The 25,904-nt window shown below is 38.3% G+C and overlaps 1 protein-coding gene across 1 annotated transcript; it reads left to right on the top strand.

Annotated features, from left to right (window-relative positions):
- Positions 1 to 25,848, top strand: LOC123718888 (LIM/homeobox protein Awh). Its single transcript, XM_045675849.1, has 6 exons — positions 1 to 76; positions 16,552 to 16,733; positions 23,882 to 24,099; positions 24,264 to 24,506; positions 24,620 to 24,715; positions 24,820 to 25,848. The coding sequence occupies exons 1-6, from the start codon at positions 71 to 73 to the stop codon at positions 24,897 to 24,899; spliced, it is 825 nt and encodes a 274-aa protein (XP_045531805.1). The 5' UTR covers positions 1 to 70; the 3' UTR covers positions 24,900 to 25,848.
- Positions 25,849 to 25,904: the final 56 nt, after the last annotated feature.

Raw genomic sequence — 25,904 nt, 5'->3', positions numbered from 1 at the left:
ATCATGTGTTGTTTCAATTGACGCTCAAGCGAGTGGTTCGTGAGAGACAATTATTGAGTGCGTAACAAAGATGAAGGTAAGTGGTTCCAGATTAATTATAATTATTAAGAGAGTGGCCGAAAATCTGTACACCAAGTTGTATTACGCAATTTTTAATCAAGAAAAGTCTGTGGTTTAAGTTTGTTAGGTGTCTGTGTGTTTCTGTAGAAAATTGTTAATTTTCCATGACACGTGAAAGAATTGGTATAAACTTACAGCAATTATGAGTTGGGGACATACTATATTTATTTACCTTAGTCAAAAACATACATATACTGGTTATATAATTTATTGGGTAACGACCCAATAAATTATATTCCCGTTGGAAGTATACTGTATTTGTGGACTCCGCCTGTTACCAATATCGAAGCCAATAATTTTTACTAATTATAAATGTCGAGAATTTTGATATAAGGTTTCATCAACATCCCTTTGTTAATTATCTGCCTAAAAATCAACATAAAACAAACCAATAAGACTTTTTATTTATCAACGGTAACATAAAAATCTTTCGACAACTAGCAATCCCACTCACCACTTATTCCCATAGGAACCTTTTGCAATTGTCGTTGCAGTCGTGCGATACGTTGTATATCTTGGATTTATAGAATTTTTTTTACTAATTTAATTTGAATTGTTTGCCAATTATTTTTTTTATGAAACAATATAAAATACAGCAGGTCCGCCCGTCGGTTGCTGGAAGACTCGGTTAAATTTAGTCCCATTTGAATTACAAATGTGCCGTGTTGCGCCCGGGTCGGCATCTCTGTTACATTCAAACAACATTTTACGTTAATTAAATCTTAATTAGTCTCAAGAACACTTAAAGCCCTCGTTCCCATTAAATTTTTTCATTATTTGAATATTAACTAAAACAGACACTTCAGATCTATCACGCACAAATACAAGTTTGCAGTTTTTACTAAAAAACTATAAATTACACATTATAACCAAATGGCGCTCAAAGTAAAAAAAGCCGAAGAAGATTAATATATAATAAATTACGTATACAATTTAACTTGAATCGATTTACAAAGTATAATGACGCGGAACGGTCTCGAGAATACACTCAACAACCTCACACTGTATTTTACGACTCATATGACGATCTATTCTATGAAGATTGCTTTCTTTCTCTCAACCATTTTGTTCATCACCCATTAAAATGGTTCATTATAATGACTTTTAATTTAAGAGGAATGGCGCTACATGCATTGGTCTTCGCCTCAAATTTCTGTATGTGTTTTTTTGATCGCTTTTTTCCTTATAAATTATTTATATTGTACCATTATGAAAACTCACACCGTCGATTTTAGGTGCATTTAACAGCCGAACTCATTGATCGACTTTATGGAACAGGATGATGTTGATAGAACATAAAAAAAATCTATGTCATTGTAAATAAATACATTACCCATATTCAGAAATCCAACATTAACTCATAATTTACTCTCCGTGGATTAAAAGATTACCCGACGTCAGCGAAACTGATATTTTAAGATGACATATACTTAAGTTTACCTGAACTTATTTATTCAATATTAAATCCTACTTAATACAAATGTTTTCTAAAAGCAATGCGCATTGATATCACGACAGCCTGGAATGCAATATGTTAGATATTTCTTAAATTAAAAACGCGAGTGATTATATTTTCCACTTTTTTATTTATTTAAAGCCTTAAGAATACAATACATTATAGTTATTATTTTTCTTAATCTAAATAAAAGCCCTCACCATTGTTGCCCATTTTTCCTTATTGTATACCAATCTCGTATAGGTCTTAGTCATTCCAGCCATATCCATGATTTCATCACCACCTTTTAAATTTCCTACATCTGTCACATTTATGGCTTCTTGGTTGCCATAGTGTTACAATTTTGCTCCTCCTATTGTATGTCCAGCCCTTTTCCATTTTAGTGGTTTTGTTTTACATGTAACGTCTTTTTTCTATGCATTATCAATAACTTTTTATCATAAACTGATAATATTATTGATTGGTTTGTTAATTATACAAGAAATAGATAAATTCTAACTGACCAAATATTAAATGTGATTTAAGAAACATTTGCATCCGTCGGTCATTACTTACAACGAGCAAAAGACATCAACGGGCTCTTCGCTATCATCGCTACTCAAAAACATTAGACTACAGAAGCTGTGGAGGGGTTTTATCAAATCTATGTCTTCTTAACAGAAATATTGTTATTCGTCTAAGACCTATTCTCGCTCATTAATTGTTGTTTAAATTTATTTGGCAGCTTAATTAGAATGTTGCTTATGGCGGAGCGCGAATTGATAATTCATAATTTTTTTATCAGAAGTCCCGACACGAAATCCGATTATCGATCGAGTGCGGGCCATAAATCGAGAAGATGTCGCCTGTCGTCGATTCGATACGTTTTCCCAAAGTTATTCGACAGAGAGAGTTATGGCGGCGGACGCTTTGGCCGGTAATGTGTTAGTTAGGTGTAGTGGAGCCCTGCGGCGACGCCACCGGCTCAAAGACGATATTAATGATCCGAATGTATCTTCCGATGCGAATGTCTTCTTTGAGTATCGATTCTGACGGGTTTAATCGAGTCGCGACCTTTGCACCCCTCGCACGTCACGCTGACGATGCCTCATGTTTTCAGAGAGACTTCTTCAATTTCCACTTTTGTTGCGCCGTAAGTTTAAAATGAATGTCGCAGGCGTGGAGTATTTGTTATTTTAGATATTTTTTTTTTAGCTGAAGTAGAATTGCTATTGCACCTCTCGAATCCAGTTGACGGCCGGTCGACTACCACTGATCCCCCCGAACACTAAATGCGATTGGGCTGTATATTAAATAAACAAGAGTGGCCGTATTGTAACTGCGTGATAAGACAGTTTTGAGATTAGGGACCCACGATATAATTATAAACGACTATATGATTTCAATAGTAATAATTTCCTTTAAATTATTACATTATTTTTGTTAGATATTATTATTTACAAAGCCTCAACATATGATAATGATATGTTGCGTTATAGGCTCTTTTGTACTTAAACAAGAATAAAACTACAAACGTTATCGATGTATAAAAACATAAAACTTAATAGTTAATATAATGTTCCTGCGAGTTTCACATTTACACTATAATTTGATTAAAAACGTCCGACACTTTTGTATAACAATATTGTGATGATGTAGAGATTCATAGATGTACTCTGATCGATGATACATCGTCAAACATAGAAACGAACCGAGCAGGGCCACGGCGGCGGTGTAGTCCAACTCACTATTCGAATTCAAGGTTTCATGTCACAAGAGTTCGAAACGCTTTTATTACAAACTATAAACAAATAAAACAAAATGAGATTTCGTGTTATCAATACCATTTGCATTTTACGACGATAGGTTATTGGAAAATGCAAGAGCCACTAGTTTTGTATTTGTGCATAGGAATGAGTACTATTTTCGGGAGTGCTGCTCATCGGCGAATATATGGCGGGCGAGACGCGATGCCGGGGGAGTTTCCCTATGTAGCTATTTATGGCTCTTTCGATAAATCATGGAATTTTGATTTGAGCTGCTCGTGTAGCGTCGTATCCCCCACCTGGTCCTTGACGGCCGCTCACTGTATAGATATTACCCTTAAGTCGAAGGGTTACGTCGCGTTTGGAGATTTTATACCGGGACAAAAATTTAACGTTTCAAAGGTTCTCAAGATGTATCCGCACCCGAGCTACAGAGGCTATGTCAACGAATGCGGCAATTACGATATTGGCCTACTGAGGACAAAAACAATCAAAATACGGCAATATGGTTTGCTGAGTGCAGTGGATCACACGACGATGATCGGACACGAAGTGATCGTTGCCGGGTTCGGCTCCACCAACGCATCGGATATTTACACCACTATCGTCACCGCGAACAAAACTCTGAAGGTTTTCAAAGGGATGATAAACAGTTGTCTTAAGGTGGATTACCATTTGTGTCCCCGAATTTGTGTGACTCCGACGTGCGACCGCGTGTCCTTGATTTGTGGGGGTGATTCGGGAGGACCTGTGATTCACGCGTCCGGTATAGTGGGTGTACACGCCTGTCACAACATCCAATGTGACGATGTACATAAGCATTCGTTGGCGCAGGGCTCCTCGGTGCATCAAGCAGTCAGTCCAGAAATCGATTGGTTGTCGGCCACTATAAACGGCAAATCCTAATTTTCTACTTACGCTGTTTGAAATTATTGTTTAACTATGACTTTCTCTGTAAGATATGGCAGAATAATTATATTATTACATTGAAATTAGTATTGTTGAGTAATGCTGAGAAATGCATTTTGAGCTTCACGATCATCTTTTACTATGTCGATAAATCATCACACGGATACATTAATAGTGCTCGATAGTGACGGACGGACGCACACAATGCATATAAAAAAGCCAAAGAAAACATTACATATATCACTCGTATAGGAATCTCGACAGAGCACGAGAGGGTTGGGACTTTTTTATTCTGCATATTTGTACCCTTGTGCCTCGTGTTCCGTGGTTCGGGTTCAGCCGGCTGTAAGAAGGTTTTACTGCGGTTAAACATAAATAATTATTCGGAAACCAAAGAGCTGGCAGCTACTTCGTACAAAGAATTAGACAGGCTATTCAAAAAGGAAACGCTGCCAGAATCTTTGGAAGTTATTATATTTTCAGGTTACTTATTGTTCTTTGTTATATAATTTATGTAATTTTTATCGTTACGATTAATGTTATATTAATGATAATAATTACTAAGTTCATATGTCTTCGGAACTGATAGACTTTTATCAGCCGTCAATAATACTAGTAGTAACACAAATGTAGTAAGAGAAAATCCTTCGGCATAAAAGGCTTGTAAAAGTCCGTTCCTTGTACTTAATTACTCACAGAAATACTTGAGTTTCTTTGATTTGTAGCGGCTTAGTAAAAAATAAATAGATACCTGCATTAGAATTAACATAAAATATACTATTAGTAATTGTTATGAATAGCGATATAGAGATAATTATTATTAATTATTAACTTTCTATTTGAAAAAGGATCTGATATATATACCTGATCAATGCAATAATGAAAACTTTTCACGGGATAACAAGACAAGTCATAATAATTCTCTTATAATATCATCTTCCATATTAATAATTTATATAAAACAGTTATAAACACAAATTTAGTCTAGGTGTTTGTCTCCTTAATTGTTAATTATGAATTTTAATTGTGTCTCTTTGTCCACTCGAAAATTCCATATATATGCATCTATAGGCGTTGTTTGACATTTAATTATATATAGTATGCAGAGCTTCGTGTAGATTGAGACCAAAGTTTTCAATTTATAAAATAAACCAACAATCCTAGCTGAAAAATTCACATCGCCGCGTTGTGGGCTTCTCTAAACGCACGGTTTATCAGTTATCATATAATACGGTTTTTGATTTATGGTAATATATATAGAGCGTAAATAGCAAGTGAGCTGGGTTGTATAGTTATATAGTATATTGACAATCAATGACATCAAAGTCACAGAATTATAATAACTAATTAGTTTGAACAAACACATACACTATGTAACATAGAAGGTGATGTTTCAAGCTACTCAAAAGCTTTACAAAAAAGTTGAAAGGCTCCAAAATTCTTCTAGTAATTAAATAATTAGGTCAAAAAATATTATTAGCCAGTCCAATGAATTATAGTTTAATAAATTTAATTATCTTTTTAATAAAGGCAATTTAATAGAAATTTATATTTTATAAAGGAATTTATTCCAAAACAAAACGGAGTTAAAGTACGGCGAAGCTTAAAGCAATCCTTACAAGACATTAGCATAATACACAACATCGATTATGAAGCGGGGGTTCGAACATTTTTCTTAATAAAATTATTATTGGAACTTGTAGCTTACAAATGAGTTTAACAGCTCGGACAATGGTGGCCGTTTGTCATGCGCTCGGCACCTTTCCGCCTCATACGGCCTCGCGACGACCGAAGCGGCTTTCAATAAATCTCTTCTTCTGGTAATATTTATAGAGTCTACGTTGAACTATCCTTATTAATAACTAGTTAATAACGTAGGAATTTCGAAATTCGAGGGATCACGGAACAGGGAATCAACGTATGCTTGCTTGACATACCAAGTTTTAGTTTTTCCAGTTCTATAGTAACTGTGAAGTCGGGATGTTGACCAATGACGACTCGCCTCCCCAACCTGGATTTTTTGTTAATAATTTAGAGCTTCTACACTTACATTGTTTTAAGGTGCCTGCTAAGTTATAGTTACCTTGATACGTAAAAGCCGGTCTCGCTTAAAAGGATTATGCACGTCCCGTCTGTAATTTATCAATTTGTGCATTCGGTATTTTATGAGCGCTTATAAATGCAGCGCCGGTACATTTACACCTCACAATCATAATCCTAATTAATGATGTCTTTTTCAACTTGAGATATTTTTAATGGTCTCGAGACACGCTTTCGATCGCGATCAAGAATCCCTTCCAACCCAGGTGAATTGATGGATATTATCTTAGCAATATCGCACAGAAGTCTATGTGTGAAATGTGTCGAATTTCGAAACATTCTAAAAACAAAAGAATGTGTGTCGCGCCTCGAAGCCTGTGAGAAACCCAAACTTCGTCTGAATAACATCTTTATTACCGTATGACATGTTCCTTTCTTCGAGTACGTCTCTTCGCGCTCCAGTCGATCGAATAGCAACTTTAATACAAAAGTATAAAGCTTTATTTAGATAACTCACACCTGTGTACACAGTCGGACCGTCGGGCAGTCACTTGTGTCAATTATTTCAGTTTTTTTAATGAAACACGTTAAAGGAGATTATTCCTTGTGCGTAAGGTTTAAAGTTGCAATCAGTTCTCCTTAAACTAAATTGATTAAACAATATTGCGAGCAAATAAAGACTGTTATTTGGAAAATTCGACAAAGCATGAACAAATACGGTGGCCGCACTGTTGACTGTCGGCAGATTCAAATACTGGAAACAAATTAATAAACGGTATTACATTTATTAACAAAAGAAAAGATGGACATATGACATTATAGAACTAGCGGGGAAAAACTGGATAAATGTTTCCCATAAAAAGGGTTATACAAAAACTAGTCCATTTAAAAAGAAAAAATAAATCTTACTAAAAAACTTTTAAACTTATACTAACAAAACTGATACTAATATTAAGGAATATAACCTTACCTTATAATAATAATGTTGGCCAGTGTTGGCGTAGTGGCTTCAACGTGCGACTTTCATCCCTGAGGTCGTAAGTTCGATCTCCGGCTGTGCACCAATGGATTTTCTTTCTATGTGATCATTTAACACTCGCTCGAACGGTGAAGGAAAACATCGTGAGGAAACCTACTTGTCTTAGACCCAAAAAGTCGACGGCTTGCGTCACGCACAGAAGGCTGATCACCTACTTGCCAATTCGATTAACAAATGATCATGAAACATATACAGAATCTGAGGCCCAGACCTAAAAAGATTGTAGTGCCATTGATTTTTTTTAAACAATACTAATACAATTATATTTTCTCCTTTCGCATAGTCATATTCTGAAAATATATTTCCTGGTTAATTAAACACGGTTGACCTGCCTTTTCGGCACAAGCGTGTCATGATCGTCTCCGCTGGTTCGTCTGCGCACCCGCTGCAATAAAGCAATCATTAATTTTGTAGCACTCGCCTCGACCACCGGGCTCGGCCGGGATTCCCTTATTCCAAGAAGAATAGCGAAACAGCGGGGCGTTAGAGCGCTCGTAGCAAACAATACTTTAGGTATGTTTGCGTCGACAATGGGTGGTATTTATGTATGGAGGAGTGAGGGGGAGGGGACGGGTGGGCACGAGCGGCACCCGCAGTGTTCACACCGAATCAAAGTATCAGCTCTATTACGGCGATAAACATCGATTAGTCCATAAAGCTCATCCCTTGCTCTGATTTATCGCTTCACTCGTTCTATCAATATCACCGATGACACTGATGACGAAAGTAGGTATTTAGCAACAGATCTCAGGCCTAATTGATCGTTTGAGAAAAATGCGTTATATCGTTGCTTGAATGTCTCCCGTCACAAGCTGTTGCAATCATAATTGACGTTATAAATTGACATAAATTAACACGTGAGCAGTTTTTAATTGAAAATATTAAAAGTAATCGAATATTGTATCGATATAGGCACACCACTAGCGCCGGCTAGCAGTTAACACCTGCCACAGGTTGTCTTTTTGCGATCGACTCGATATTATTTGTGAAACAGTCTTAATTGCCGGCGCTTGATTTCATCTTAAAAATACACAATTTGGTTTCTCTTTAGTTTACTTTTTTGGGGATTTTCGTATCGAAAGTAGTTTTAGGTGACTAGACTGCGCTCATCAGTCGTCTAATCGGCCTTATTTGTCAGGTATGGAGGTTTGTTTCTGGGTGACGTCACGCCGAGGGCAAACGATCCCGCACTATACAACTTTTAATTAGTTTAGAATATTGTTCAAGACCGCTATGCATATAAAAGCGCCCGCCTAATTTACAACCTCCCAGCCGAACGCAATTAAACAAAACTAGAATTCAACTGGCGCCTTCGGCTATTTGGAAAAAAGAAATTGGAAGTTTATACGTCAATAAGAGTTCGGAGGGCATTAAGGCAAATAACGTCTGGCCTAACGGTCGAGGGGCCGCTCCTATTGCCGACAGAGTTATGGGACAGCCAACGGCCGCCCGCCCGCCCCTGTCACCAGGGCTGCCTCGTTCGTAAACGTTTGAGTCCTACCGACACACAGAAATCCCATATATGCGAAATAACTATATGCTAAAAGTTTTACTGATCGTATTGCTAGTGTGTTACAATCAAATATAATTTTTTTTAATTTAAAAATTTCGACGCAACGAAAACTTAAACGTCTCAGCGGCAGCCCTACGACACGACCGGCAATATAGGAGAGCAATAACCGTCTCTATAATCGATATGGTCTGCCATGTCTTGTTTAGAATGTTAACGGCCTTGTCAGTGCGGCGAAATCTTTCATTTTTGGGATCCCATCATAATATAGACGTTATAACATAAATCCTTTATTTAATCACGAACTCGAATATTTCGAAATGGTTCTTTTTTCTCAATGCAGCGCTAAAAGCACACATACAAATCACTCTCGTCCCATTCGAACCGTGTAGGTGTTTGAAGCAAATGGAAAGAATGGCTCCTAAATACTACAATTATGTCTAAAGTTTGTCTGTGTTGGTGCGCGTCGGTTGGATAAGTTGGACACGTTGGTCGCCAACTATATCCATTATCCATACATCTCCATCGAAACGACATTTACACGATGGAGACGCGCCGTAATTGTCGGTAATTAGCCGGCGCGGCGGTGCGGCCGAACAGACAGACACACATTTATTGGCTGTTTATTGCTTAATGCCCGACCGATGGAGACCTCCATTCCGTGTAATAATCCAGCGGTTCCCACTCTATTTAATATTCTCGTTGAGATAATTAAAATATCTTACATCATCGCTGGACCAACGTTATTAGAAAAATAAACTAACGACATGTTTCGGTTTGTTTCTGAATTTGCGACCTACGGACGTGTTTATTTAGATATTATTTTATTTTATTAATGTATTCCAACAGTTACTTCTTAAACAATATTCAAACAATTACATTATACACAAAAGCCAATAACGGAATACACATTCAAACTTAAGCATAAAGCACAGTTTTACCTTTTTATACAAAAAATATAACAAAGTAAACATTCATACTAAATTCTAGATTATAAGTTCTAATATTCATTTATTATTATAATAAATATTTAATATAAAGGAAGAATATTAAAGCCATCATTAATAAAAGATAGCAGAGTTTTTATATTGTCGTATTATTGTTCTTAAGTAAAGCGCAATTTAACCAGGAGCTTGAGCGGACTGCTATGTTGGAGATTGATTGTCACGTGAGATCTATATCGCTGTCACTATGTCATAAAAAGGCTCTGAGTACAATATCTTCTACTAACTGAATCGTTTTGATTGTTCGGTTTAAGGTATATCGGAAACTACTGGTTTTATCAATAAGTCATATTGAGTAAATCACAATCATTATTATTAAGCCTTTATTACACCCAGTAAAATATATATAAACGGTTGTTTATATATATTTTACTATATATAAGTTACATAACCTAACTGAATATAATACATCAGATGTGCTGGTTTTGGTGATCAGCGTGTCCTGTGATTAATAGGCATAGCCTCTTCCAGCTGTCCATTCGTGTCTAATGTTAGCTCTTCATGTATAAGTTGTGCCTCCCATTCTCATTATTTCGTCTGTCTATCTCTTTCTGTGTCTTCCTCCTGGCCTTTTAACATCTCGGCATTCTGTAATAATTTATGTTAATGTCGCAATTAACTTTTAGTAACTATTATCTTATTTTTCCACGTTACCATTTACATTTACATCTTGTTTCTGAAGCTAAAATTCAGTATAAATCCTGATCCATTCAAAAATCGTGCGGCGTTTGTTTTTTATATGAATTCGAAGCCAGCTTCTAGAATGGCAGCCATCGCAATACTGGATTTGTGTGCCCCGCACAAATCATGAATTCATGAACCAAAATCAAAATCATTTATTCATAAAGTAACAGAATGTACACTTATGAACGTCAGAAAAGAAATAACCAGTTGTCAAATGAAGGGCGTAGAATGGAAAAGAAGAACTGGCAATAAACTCTCCGCCACGCTTTTTAATCACCAAGCTTTTTGTTTTACACAATGTTTGTAAGGAGCTGCAAGAATAATAAATTAAAAACAATGATTAACAACTTTAGCTTTGTTATTTGTTATTTGATCAGTCCCAGAAAAATAGATGACCTTTCCGGCGGACGGAATCGCCTTTATAGTCTTCGGAGTTGGAGGTTGTGAGTCTCTTCTACATCATGGCTTTTTTTACTGTTAGACAAAAGCTTTGCGAAATTCTCAGTCTCATTTCTTTCTACGCATCAGAAAACATTCTGGGGACCCGAGCGATTCAACTTTTATCATACGTAACTGGTTGTCTACAATATTAAGGACAATTCCTAAAGGAACTTTCATTTCTTTCGCTATAAATCGAAAAGTTTTTAAATAATTTGTTCAGTCTCTCCCGACGTAGGATGTCGTTAATGGAAGTTCTTCATCTCTAGAACTGAACACACCGACACAAGCCGTAAAATAAGAAGGAATACGAACCTGATGTTGTTCTCCCAATTCTCCCAGTCTTCAATTTCCCAAGGCACTTTCTTTTCCAAACAAGTGAACTGTGGAATCGACTCCCGGTGGGAGTCTGAGAGATACTACCTCCAATTCTTCAAAGATAGAGTGTACTCCTCCCTCAAAGGCCGGCAACGCACCCACTAAAAATGGTGTGCATGAGCTGGAAACACCGCCCTTGTTGGGCGTCCCGTGGGCTCGTTTGTCCCCATATTATATTAAAATATCGAACAGAGATATTTTATTACAATTAAATTGTATCCATTCTGAAGATCACGTTCCGTCACGAGGTAAACTGACATCTATTTAAAAAAAAAGTAATTGTTTATTTATTATTATTATATAGAGCAGTATGGGTCTGATCGATTTAGCGACCCTTTCTGAGGTCGTTGGTTCGGTCCCCGGTTGTGCCGCCAATGGACTTTCCGTCTATTACAGTTGCTCGAATGGTGAAGGAAAACATCGTGAGGAAACCAGCTTGCATTGGACCAAACAAGTGGACGTGTGACAGTCACAGGAGGCTGATTACTGACTTAGCTATTAGACTGATAAATGATCATGAAACAGTTAACAGATACAGAAATCTGAGGGCTACACCTAAAAATGTCAATGTAGCGCCACTGATTTTTTAAACTTTATTACTATGGCTTTGCTCTAAAGTTGATTATTGAATCTGATGTAGGTCTCGATATATATCTCAAGACATATCGTAGTTACACAATAATAACAAAAAAGCCATGTCGCCATTTACATTTTAGCTAAATCTCAATGAAAGGTCATCTTCGATGTTGACAGCCTAATTAAAATGTGATGTACGGTTGTTAAGCTTAGAGCTTAAACTGGACAAAAACATTTGTTCGATAGAGTGAGTATATGCCGCCATATTCACGTCGACAGCATAAGGTGTATCGCAATGTACAATCTACGTACGATAAAACGGGGCGATGACGTCACGAGCCACGCCCAGCCCCGCCCGCCCGTAAACATTCCCCTCTCCGCCCGCCGACCCAGCACGCCGTAGCAAATAGGCTCGACTCCCTAGCGAAATCCCTGGAAAGTTTCCATTTTTGACAAACAAATCATACGTTTAAAAGCATCCAGTTCTTACCTATCCAGTGAAAACTGAAAACCAATCGAGTGATTGAGTAACCGGAGATGTACACATCATACGTATCCTTCTGAAAAGACATGTAGTCCGAACTGCTTCTTAAATAACTTCTTATTTAGAGTTAAGTAACCCCTAATGTTCATAATTACAATGCTGAAATGGGTCTGGTAATTATTGAAAAAACTACCCTAAGGCTATTTGACCTGGTAACTGAACTGCCCGCGACGTTAGTGCATCCAAATTGGTGATAAACGACTCATTAAGTGTGGCTTGAAGAAGATTCAGTTCGCTAGATCCGCTTCGTGTGTCGTGTGTGGACAAAAAACTAAAGATCGATGCGTGAACGGTGTAAAGCGTCCCTATCGGCCGGAGAGCGGGCCGCGGGGTGTCTTGCTTTGTGTCCGCCTCACCGATCGCTGACACACACCTATTATTTATTTCCGATTCGCTTTTGTGCTTCAAAACACATCTCATCCTCCAGCAGACCATAAATCAAACGACAAAACAAACAGTGAGTTTCTATTCGATTTGAATGTTTCTAACTCGTCGGGAAGGGGTTCGAAAAACGTGGAATTCAAGTCGCGGAGCCGCCGATTTGCAAGATTGACTAGTGTTATGGAAATGCGGATGGAAAACGAGCCTCGTTCGAATCTTTTGTTGTCTACTGTTTGTCTACAACCGTTTCTTTTGAAGTATCTCTATCGTAAATGACGCTGGCTCGTTGCTCCGTGTCTTAATGGGATATATTATTATTGATTATAAGCTTTATTTCTCCTCTTATTTAAAACACTAATCCATAGATTAATAAGTATGATAACAACTCGCAACCTATTTGCGTTAGAGTCGATGCAGCTTATTACTTGATAGAATTACAAATACAAATCACTGGAGAGTCTAAGATCGGCTCGGGCCGCGGAACGAGCCGAGCTTAATCTCCCGTACACATTTATCATGTTCAGACGATAAAAATGCCATTGAGATGAGCCGCTTACAAAGGGAAACAAGCTTCGTACCTGACACCGGGCCGAAAGTCAATTATATTCAAATATAAATCGGATTTGCGAACGTAAGCCACATACAATGGGTGACAAAGGCGTAGGCGCCGCAGACTGGCCCCCGGACCCCCGCAGACAAGAATTATCTACCCATTGACCGGATATCATTCGGCACTTTAGCCACCGCTAGAATCGCTAGGAAAACGTTGATGATTATTACCCGAATCGAAAGACTCTTCCGTCTCAATCTGGTGATTTGCATATTGTATGTTCATAATAATGTCGATAGGAGTTCAAGCGGCGCGGCTCGTCGAGACTAGAACTAATAACCGGAGATAGTTATAAATGCTATTTGCCAAGGCTGTCAGATTTATCACAGATTAGATTGAATTCTGTAGGTGGTAATAAATTTTAAATAAATTATCGGTGTAAAATATGTAAAGTGTCAGATATTGTTCGAGAAATAACTGAATAATATCTGTATCTCGAGCTAAATTAGTACTGTTTATTTATAATTTATTGTTTACGGGTTGGGCTGACACGGCGCCACAGCGAGGTTTTGTCGTATCGCTCAAGTGAATAAAACTGTTCGAGTCTATAAAAGGTGCTATTCCCCTGGTATTGTTAGAAATCAATGCTATTATACAACAAATGCGGTGGCGATTTAACAGTGCATAATCCCGCCCTTGCGATTGCCACGGGCCATTTGCCGCGCTTCACACTTACTTTTTCTGACAAAATTTCCATCATCAAACTGTAATTAAACGAGCGTGGAACGAGTGGCGCATATTAAACGATAGCTGATGAAATTAATGCGATTCACCGAATAAATATGTACACGGAGAGACGGCTCCGCGGATCCAGTTCCGTGAAAAGGCGGATCATTAGCATAATTTCCACTCGGAGAACAAACAGTCGTAAATGAGGCGTTAAAAACACTCAAACGTCGTCATTATACGGGAGTAGCTCGCTCGCTCAGAAAAAGTTGCATAAAAAGTGTATCCATATCAGTTGGAACGGGACAATACCCGGTTCTATTCTTTCACATGAATGGGGGCTCTTAAGAAATTTGTTAGGATGTTTGATGGGTGACAAGCGGCATTGTGAGAGGCGCGCACCGTGTGCGCAGTGCGGTTGCGGCCAGCCCAAGTTTATAGCCGTGGATTTGTTTTGGGGTGACTGAGCGTCGCTAAACGAACGCGCTACACGGCTCTGTTTGTTATTGTTTGAGCGCCGGCTGCAACTATTATGTGCCAATATCGAGTGCGTGAAGTCGAGGGCCGCTCGACGCCATTCGATTGTATTTATGATGTAACGTGAATTATCACACTCGTATCTGTTCGCTGATCGACGATACCTCGCCACAATTGTGTTATTGAAAACGCTCTTTGATTTATTATATATTTATTACGATACATTTCACGAGCAATATAAATAGGCGGGTAGATGTTTCGTGGGGAAAGCACTTCACCGTTGGCTAAACCGTATAGTTGAATATTCCATAGATTGAATCCGTATAATGTATCTGACATTATAATATATTTATTGCATAGCATATGTTATATTATTATACTTATTTATTTTATTAACTTCTTCACATTAAAATAAGGACAAATAACATAAATTATAAGAGATGCAACGAGCAGCCTTATCGCTAACAAATTATCCTTTCCAGACCCTAGTAAGATAAAACACGAAAAAATTAAATACTACAAGAAGTACATAACCATATTATCGAATATAAATTACAATTAACACTGAAAAATTATACAATTACCAAACTGAATCTTAAATTAAATACAAACAATTAATAAAATAAACTAAAAGTAAAGTTAATCTCACGGTTTTTGAATTACAATGCAATACAATACAATAACGAAATATATGAATTACAAAAGTCAAGATTTATCTAAAAGAATTTTAAAAGAACTTAGGGCAGTAGCCCATCGTTTGGATTCAGGGAGCGTATTCCACAACTTAATGGCGTAGATACTAACGATCCTGATAGCCTAAGAAGGATGAGATAGAATTTCTAGAATGCATAGAGAACATAACATAGTTATTTTTAAGATGAGAGGGAGTTTGGGATTAAAACTAATCGAGTATAGAAGATGACCTAAGATGTCGTGTGGAACATGGTGTAATGGTTGCAGCTCCTTACAAACATTGTGTAAAACAAAAAACTTGGTGATGAAAAAGAGTGGCCGAGAGTTTTTCTCTTACGTTCTACGCCCTTGATTTGAGAACTAGCAGTAAATGTATAACATGACGTTCATAAGTGTATTGAATACCTATATGAATAAATGACTTTAAATTTTTGAATTTTGAAAGAGATGAACTCAGACTGTGACATAAATTTATTTTAAAGCGTTTTTGCATTTTCACATTTCCCATAAATTTTCTTCTCCCATTGCCATTAACAGCAAGTTCTATAACAAGTATCTACAATTGTATTGGCCGTCTATGTAAACAAATAGACCGATCTAAGGGAAGTCTTTGGCATTTAAAAACAATTCACGCAATATACAATAAACTAGTAAAGTATTAGTCATAGGATCCACACGGACCCATTCCAATTGAGTGTGAGTAAAAGCTGATATCGATCGATTGAGAAACCACTATAAGTGCGTAAACAGTCAATCTTCTATAGAGATAGCTAATAATAGATCACTAAAGGCTATTGATCTGGTGTAGGAATCACACGAGACAGACTTCGCGTGCATGTCTATAGGTACATTATTTAAAACTCACGGCTTGACTAACAAATGAAATTGAAGAGCGCTCAGTGTGAGCCTCTAACGGGATTATCTCGCGCCTCTGCGTCGCTCGTGCGGCACAATTTTGTTGCAAATATTTAACTAAGTTAAGCTAGCGTTTGATTATCGCATGTCTAAGCTAGGGCGTTTTATTTATGCAACGGCTCTATTGAATTACGATCGCCCCTTTGGCCGACCGGCGACATGTGGCGTAGTATTGTCTCACTAATATCTCGTGTTATTCGCGATTTACAATGTAATTGTATTTGCTATGTTTTTATTGTGGCAATAGGAGAAGCATACTCGGGTCGGGCGAGCGTTACACCTACTCCGTGTGTCGTCAAATGTTTTATGTGTCTAGGATAAGAAGGAGAAACGTAAGGATCCATGCTCTAACGTATCTGTGTACAGACGGAGCACCGCACGTGCTGCGCGTGCGGAGAGGCGATCGCGGACCGGTTCCTGCTGGAGGTGGGCGGAGGCGCATGGCACGCGTCCTGCCTGCGCTGCTGCGTCTGCGCCTTGCAGCTCGACCGCCACCCGTCGTGCTTCCTGCGCGACCGTCAGGTCTACTGCAAGCAGGACTATGCCAAGTGAGTTACTGAGTTACGCATCTTATTCTTAATTATCGTGAAACCGTTTAATGTTGAGTTCCAATTCTAAGATTCACACATGCAATATTCTTATATCGAAGATAGTTTTTATGCAATTCCATTAATTGAAAGATATGATGTTGATTTTCCCATTTAAATGTATCTTTCGTAGAAATACTGCTTCCGCGATTACTTGTATGTTGTTATTTATATAAACAGTTGAAGGGATCGCATTTTCGTTATTGTATAGACACAGATGAGCAATGTTCCCATTGATATTTGCTGTAACATATTAATAAATTTTTTGGTTCCTTTATAAAAAAATCCATTTCATAAATACAAGTTTCAATAAATGCTTGTAGATTATTGTCCGCCTCTCCGCCAGCATACTCGCTCAGCTCATTATTGCCGATGCCTCAACCTTAGCTAATTGGCGTGTCGGACGGATCAACCTTATCAGTCTGAACTTGCCTAATCTGAATACATTATAAGTTTACTCTTATCGGGCTAAATTCTTGAGCTAGAAGAGTTCGGTCATCACAGCTCGCTCGGCCCGCATTAATTCCAACACAATACAGGGCCCGCGTCCAATTAACCTTACGTATTAGAAATGTTCATAGTCATCGATCCCGTCATTGGTTATCCGTCCATTTGGAAAGGCCACGAAGCCTTTGAGAGGCTCGCGTGTCCGCCGCCGTCTTCAGTCGGCCGGGTTGCCGGAGGTATGCGGAGGCATCCAACCTCTGACCCTCGCTGTGTGGTCATGATACTCCATTATCAGCGCTATTCTTTATCAATTTCAATGCAAATCTCACCAATAATACTTGCTGATCCGTGTGGAAATTCTCTCTCTTTCTCTCTCTCTGGAAGGAACATGTTTCTAACGATAACAATTAACGAGTTGTTTTTCAAATTGACGGACTTTGAAAAAATCACATGTAATATTAGTGAGGCTAACAGGTACTAATGCGTACGACAGATATCCCACAATATCTTGGCATGACAGAATTACTTCAAGTTTAAAAGTTATTATTTAAAGTCGTACCTACATAATATTCACGTGTACCTAATACCGAGGGTATTTTCTTTTTTTAGGAAAATGTTCGCAAATAAATAAAGCAATCATAGACCTGTTACAGCTATTGAAACTAATTATGGTAGATTACCCGAAATATTACAACAATTATATCAACACAAGTTCGGGCCGGGATTCACTTGTTCGATCGAAGATGTTTGCTCATCCCACATCGTCGAACTAAGGTTGCGGGAACTCGTCGATTTATAGGTTATGTCGCTACCATAATGACGTGATTCTTTTTTGTATGGAATCTCGATGTTGGCCTTAAGGGCCTTAGCTCAGCATGGGCGACTTTCCCGCAACAAGCACAAGCGCGTCTCGTATCGTCGCGGGATGATCGCCTGAAGGGCAGGACGGAAGCGCACTGGAGTGAGCAGTACGAAGTAAAGCCACGCCGGACGCAATTTTTTACGGACTTGATTCACTATTTTTATACTTAGCATTTTTCCAGTTTGTTGTTCGTAATCACTACTTTTTATAATTGATTGCGGTGGTCGTGTGCATGCATGGGACCAAACGGTTTTGATATATATTTATGCACGTCAATTTCAATATTGTGTAGGTCCAAATAAAAAAAAAACTATTAAGGCGAAAGCGATAAAAAATATAATCCAGGGTATATTACCAAGTTATTCCCCGGATTAAAGGATAAGTAACACCATAGTACACTGCACGCAGAAGGCAGAGGTGTCGGAGCGAGTGGCCTCGAGCGGCCAAATAAATCTTAGCTGGTTGATTGCTTTTCCTCCCCCTTTTTAATGGGTACCATTGAGCGCCATGACAACGACATGATTTAAGTTATTTGTTTTAGATAGCAGCGATTCATTGGGATATTATGCGCGTTTGTTTAAACCGAATCGCGGGACAGCGGCCGCCGCAGGCGCTCGGAGAGTGCACTACAAATTACACTAACAACCGGCAATGATAGCTTTATATGCCTGCTTTAATTGCTTCTCAGCTATTTCTCATTTTTAATATTTATTTCCAATTGGAAAGCTTTTACGAACACTTTGGTCATAAGTCATAATAACGTAATGTAAACTCGGCCAGTCTGCCGTTTCATGTCCAGATTCAAAGTCAATTTTAAAATCTAAGCAAGGGAGTATCGAAACGGCAATATTATTAATGAATAAATTATTTAGGAAATGAATTGAAGCCGAGCGGGCGGATGCTCACCAGGATCGTTATCGCGCGTAATATTATGATTGCGGGTATATTGTTTAATATTCAGAGTGAAGCGATTAAGCTGGGTTTATTTATCCGACTATAGAATAATTAAAACGAAAGGACACGAGACATTAACATAGAACACGGCGCATTTGTGGGCTTGCGAGGGCCGCGTGGGCGGCGGGCTCGCGTGACGGCTGCCGACAAAGCCTTCTGCCGGTCCTGGGCAATGGTTTTCATGGCCTGGAAGTGTCAAAGTTTCCATAACATCTCCTCCAATGGAGAAGCATGGAACAAATCGCGACCACAAAATCACTAAAAGTTTTCTACTCTATTTTGATACCGAAAACGACTTACTAACGAAAGAAAGTTAATTATTATTATATCTGTGTTGCGAGTAACTAACCAAACGTTCAAGTCAAAGTGTTATAAGTAAATCTTTTTGCCACTAGACACATCGACAACAATGAAACTTAAAAAGCTTCACAAAAGACAAAGCAACTTACACGCGTCAAACGGCTACCCGCCAAAAACAAAAGATGTCCGGCTACCTGATAAAAAGACAAGTTAAATAAACAATAAACATGTGATATATCATCAAAAGCAATTACAGGCTGCGCCGGCGGCGACGCCCGATTTACGGCTGACACTCTCGCACTTACGGCATTAGTCAGCTGTGACGCGGTCATTTTAACGATTCCTGTCTTGCGATTTCTCGTATTGGGCTTAAAAAATTGGATTCCAAGAATTAATCACAAATTATTATATAGAGCAGATAATATTTCCTCTAATAGCCATATAAATTAAATAATAAGCGCTCGTTAACATAACAGCGGTTTATATTACTTATCTTGTATTTATATTATGTAATTGTAATTTTTAGATAAGGTACCTCGTTACTTACAAAGCGACCTAAAGAAACTGACATAAATTTCCAACAATAGAGTATCAACAACAAAGCGCGCAATCACATCACACACACACACAGGGCACACCTTTATATGGCAAGTCCATCACTAGCCTGTGGCGTCATCGAGATTGGATACTTAATGTCAACTGTCAAGTGGCCGGCTCTTCTGACGTCTGGCGTCTGACACCTCGTGACCCACCTGATTGAGCTCCAAGTGCCCATATTACTATCATATATACAAAACTTTAATGTGTTCCATTTGGATTTGTGTGAAATTATATATAGATTTTAAACTCATGTTTAAAGTATTTATTTTTAATCCTAGACAACGAAGTGACGCTTACGCGAGAAGTTACTTTAAGTGAGCTTGAAATTAATTATTTTTCCGACGAATGTGTTAATTTTGCGATAATATCTAGCGAACAAAAAGAAACTATGTCGAATGCAGAACACATGAGATAATTAATTTTTAATTAAGAAAATAATAATATAAATATTCTGTTATAATTTGAATTCAGCTTGTCTATGTCATATATCTCCTATTCTGGTTCCTCTTCAACCAACACCACACCAGGAGGTGAACCGACGTTCTCAGGAAAACAACGGTCATAGGACTTCGGTCAAAGCGTCCCGGTGGTCCACCAGAGCCTGTTCCGATTGAAATATATCGTTTCACGTCGCATCGACTTATCACAATCAAAATAAATGACAAATGAAAACGGCAGAGTTGCAAGTCACGGCGCGGCCAACATTCCGTCATCGCTTTGTTGTGCCACACTCGAACCGAGCTTTTCTATACCGCTGCGGACATAACCGTGGCCTATTCTCACGCACCTGTCCTCTAATAGTTTACGTCTGACACATGTGTCCTTAAAGGATAAAACACAATCTCCCATCGAACCGGCATCGCAGCTACAACTGCGTGACCAGATGCAGCCAGAAACGGGTTTGTTTCGAGCTAGGATCGCGGACCACCCCTCGGCGCCTGAATAGTGAATGGAGGCATTTATCGGTCGGTAAGCGACGTCTTCATTACGGCCGAGTGTTAAAACTTGTTAATCTGTCACCAAGTTAATTACTATGCGAGGTCCGTCTTTAATTGATGCTGCCGGCGACAAAATGTTAATACGCACGATAACGGTAGCCGCTGCTCAGTTTTGCCCCGCCAACACTTTTTGAAATGCAAATCGCCTTGAAACATCGTCCTGGATAACACGACTAACGTATTGCCTCAATTAATAAAACGACTACACGCGATTCTGCACTCTGCTAAGCGACGACACTCCACAGAGCACACAGGACCTCGCAAATTGTTAACCAATAATCTTTCTCTGTAGAGATTGTTTGCCGAATGCTCTGTTTCACTCATTTCACATATGTCATAAACAAGTCGACATTTGGCGTATATTTTGTTTATTTTCTTAATTATGTCAACCTTGCTTTAATACAATTATACTATTGACATTTTCATAAATTATTTTCACTTGTTTAAAACGCGGAGCGGTGATAGGATGCATAAGTTAATATCGACAAGATAAGCGAAGGCTTCTGAAAGCAAAAGTATAAACAAAAAGTTCCCCAACTGTCGATACGATAGCGTGGTAATGGAGTGTCGCACGCCTTTATTTAGTTCAGTATCATGCGCCGCGAAATGCTAATGAGGGGCTCCTGATAACACATAACCTCTTTGCAGAGTAGTCTTACTGGAGTTATGCGTTTTAGGCAAATTATTTGAGATTAGCTTACAGAGCTTACTGACAGATAATCAAAATTATTTTCATAGATAAGTGCGTTCGTCTCGGATATCTCTAAATAATACCTCTAAATAATATTATAAACCCAGCTTAAATCCTGGCTTTCGCTCAGATCTCCCTGGGGACGTGGCCAGTTCTAAACGACGCGCCTACATTGCGTCTGTAATAATGTTTTAATTTCTTATGAAACCCATGTAGGTATGAGATTTTAATACAATAAATGTTTATTGTATTAAATTATCTTTACATATTGAAACAATCTTCGTCGTAGTGTGTAAAAGTATATATACAGAATCTTAATAAAGTTAAGATTAAGATTAGGAACTACTCGTATATTTAATTGCCAATATAGTCTCACAAAAGGTGTATTGCATATAAATGAAAATATTAATCGCCACATCGGCAATAAATTATCAGAAAATCATATAATTAAACAATAAATTTAAAATTATGTAGTGCGAGTGCCTTTTTAGAGCGGGCTTGCGTTATTGCAAAAATTGCATGTCAATTAAAAGTGAAATATAATTAAATTGATGCAGCGGGTCCGTTTGTGTCGCCCATTAGTAGTATTATTTATATCCACAAGTGTTTATTGCGCACGCGTTTATACACTCGATAATATTAGCTATAACACCCTTCTGCATTATCACCATATAGATTGGCCAGATAGTCTCAAATCATTGGCTTAGAACGGACAAGAACTCTTTATTTGTAAACACCAGCAACATAGACACCGATCGACAACACTGACAGGTCTACATGTCGAAAAGTTGAACCCTTTCCTCTACAACGCCGCTCTTATATACTTGATATACAGATTGACTGAAGACTTACAAAACTATTAAAAATTATCTTAATTAATATAATTAGTTGCGGGGCCTGCTGAAACGGATGTCTGCAAGCCCCGTTGCTGAAGGGGATATTACAACATTTAATTGTTATATGAAATTTCTAATGGACGTCATTACGACGTGTCTGTAAAGAAAAAGTTTGATCCGCTTGTTCCTGAAGTTGCGGTTGCGTTGCGATGTTGTTTATCGGTCGTAACTCGCGCCTGCCATTCAATATAACATGTTTTGACATTAGCCGGCACGGAGGCCGATACGCACTTAGAGAAATTAATTAAAATAATGTTGATAACCGTAAACACTTATTTACTTCCTCTTTAAAATGTCAGGGAGGGCTCACCTGCAATGGGTCACGCGACCAGTCACCAGTTTTAACAACGATTACATATTGTGATACTAGAGCAACAGTAGACACACAGCCGATGACTAGATGATGATGAACAATGTTTTGAGTATTATATAGTAGTACAACTGGTCCCGTATTTGGTGGACTGGTATTACTGCGGTTTATATTTTGGACTCAGGATTCTAGGCTACGTAATGTAGATTAATTTGATTTAATAAAATAAATCAATGGCGCTATCACATCTTTTAGATCTGGGCCTCAGATTTCTGTATTCGTTTCATGATCATTTGTTAATCAATAGGCAAGTAGCTGATTCTGTGCCTAACACACGCCGTCGACTTTTTGGGTCTAAGGCAAGCCGGTTTCCTCACGATGTTTTCCTTCAGCGTTCGAGCGATTGTTAAATAGAAAGTCCATTGGTGCACAGCCGCAACTCGAACCTACGACCTCAAGGATGAGGGTCGCACGCCGAAGCCACTAGGCCAACACTGCTCAAAAATTTGATTTAATCATACGATAAAAAATATACCTCTTTCGGCGTGAATAAAGTATAAATATAATATGTTATTTACAGAAACCTTTTCATATGTGAAGACCTTTAACGCTAAGTACAAGGAATATTTATTTCCGAAGCAGGTGGAAGGGAGAGATCACGTTATGTTGCACAATACCATGTGAATGTTAGCTGATATCTCCATATTATAATTAATACACATTATATATGTTTCTGTCGATTTGTCCTCGACGGCCTCAACGGTTTCATCAATAAAATTATTCAGAGTATTCATGGCAGACCTACTGAGTGAAACCAAATATACTATGTTATTTTAATAAATGAGTAGTGTATATAGAGATTAAGGCGCTTTGCGAACATTTATTGTATGCTCATTGCGAGTCTAAAATTTCCGTAAATTATCACAAGAACAATGTTTCTAAATACGGTAATGTGGACTTGGACGAATCTTGGAACAGTCCTGTCACGATCTGAATAAACATTGTAACTGTGCAGATATTGAATCGGGTGTGAGAGCGTTGTTTGTCGCAGGAGTTTCGGTGCAAAGTGCTCGAAGTGCTGCCGTGGCATTTCGTCATCGGACTGGGTGAGGAAGGCCCGAGAGCAGGTGTACCATCTCGCCTGCTTTGCCTGCGACGCTTGCGGCCGCCAGCTCTCCACCGGTGAACAGTTCGCGCTTCACGAGGATCGGGTACTTTGCAAGCCTCACTACCTCGAGACGCTCGACGGTGGATCTATATCTTCCGATGGTAATTTCAGCATTTAGAAATAGTACACCTCTCAATTGCCACTTCTTACACCTTAGTCCTACTCGAGCATAAGTCTTAAATGGACCTAGACAGCCTTAAAAACGTTATGACGGACGTAAAAGTACAGAAATATTTTTCAAATTCATTTTCAAATCAAATCACAGACGGTTGCGATTCAGAGGGCTACCACAAAAGCAAAGCGAAGCGGGTGCGTACTACTTTTACGGAGGAGCAACTTCAGGTTCTACAAGCCAACTTCCAGTTGGACTCGAATCCCGACGGGCAGGACCTCGAGAGGATAGCCCAGGTCACAGGCTTGAGCAAGAGAGTTACGCAAGTCTGGTTCCAGAACAGCCGCGCGCGCCAAAAGAAACACCAGCACACAGGGAAAGGCAAACAGGGGCAAGGTAGGAGCCAGTTTATTATCAGCCGTTGCGAATGTCTTTGCGCCTGTGAAGCGAATGCGACTGTAAAAGTATGTGTATGTGCGTGTATAATAGCAGCATTTATTTGTCAGCAGTGATGTCGAGAGAATCTGAGCCAGTGGGGTTTGGGCGACCCATCAACCTCCACCTCACCTATTCGTTTCAGAACAAGCCCCCGTTCGTGCCAATAGGTAATCCGCACTTTAGTACTACAATTATATGATTTTCACTTTTTTTGTATCTATTGGTTAGTTGGATAAAGAGGAAGTTTTAAATAGTTGTGTCTCTTTCGCAGATGGGACTTCTTTCACGGATTCCTCAATGGATGAACTCTCTGAAGACTCCTCTATACACTGCATGCAGAGTGAGGCGTAGATAGTTCCGTGCGGCTTGTGACAGTGATATTTAACATGCTTTTTGTCTTCGATATATTTAAAACTGAGGGCGTTAGAATTCGGCTTGGAATTGGAGGTTGATTATTATTATAGTTATTAATTCTCTACAGTAAATTGTAAAAAGATAATTAATTTTAATTAATTTATTTATTTATTATAAGTAACTGTGATACGTTCCTTCAAATATATTTTTGCTTATAAAATAGAAATACTCGCAACATTATTTTAAGTAATCTACTAGTGAGCTGATACTGAGAGCCTGTCGTGTGAACAATTAACATTATTGAACCGAAACGCGTAATATATTACAAACTACATTTCTGGTGATACACAAATTCATAAATAAATTGTGTAAGAAGACCAGTGAGGGTCCTTAATTTCACGGTCGGTTTGGTTCTTCTCATTGAGGCCGGATGTTCTTCCGATGTTGCCAAATTGATGAATGGAGGAATTGCTCAGTTTTAATAATTTAAGTTAGATCCCAACTCATCGATTGTTGTAGAAAATGTAAATAAATAAGGTACTTGAATGTAAACAACAAACGATTCCATATCAGTTGGTAATTAGCAATGGGCAACCAAAACCCGTGTTGCTCCCTTTGATAGCCTCTAACTATACTCATAGTATAATACATTAGTTTATAGTTATATTAATAAGTACTGTTTCACCCTCATAGTGTATTAGGTAACGATGTAATGTTGCAGAATAAGCTCATAAAACCAGTCAATTAAGGGATGATAATGTCTTCGCTTAAATCTAAATTATTAGTTTCTTGTAAGTTGTATATAATATAAATTTTAATATAATCACCAATTATTGTAAATTCTTTATGTACGACTCATCTCGGCGTCATTATTGTAGTACATAAGTAGCTGAGTACCAAGTACTTGTACTCTTTTATGTACAAATTATGAATTATATTATGTTGTTTAAAAGTCGTTTTCATTCTCGACACCTTCTTGTAATTGCATTCTATCTCGAATCA

Source organism: Pieris brassicae, chromosome Z, assembly GCF_905147105.1.
Source record: "Pieris brassicae chromosome Z, ilPieBrab1.1, whole genome shotgun sequence".
NCBI classification, from domain to species: Eukaryota; Metazoa; Arthropoda; class Insecta; order Lepidoptera; family Pieridae; genus Pieris; species Pieris brassicae.
The sequence above is the reverse complement of the archived record's forward strand: the minus strand, read 5'-3'. Positions and strand labels throughout refer to the sequence as shown.

What these genes read in the sequence shown, in the direction of transcription:
- LOC123718888 (XM_045675849.1), top strand. An exon ending in TGCAAGCAGGACTATGCCAA is followed by an intron (nt 16,734 to 23,881) that starts GTGAGTTACTGA and finishes TGTTTGTCGCAG; the next exon opens with GAGTTTCGGTGCAAAGTGCT. An exon ending in GCCCCCGTTCGTGCCAATAG is followed by an intron (nt 24,716 to 24,819) that starts GTAATCCGCACT and finishes TCTCTTTCGCAG; the next exon opens with ATGGGACTTCTTTCACGGAT.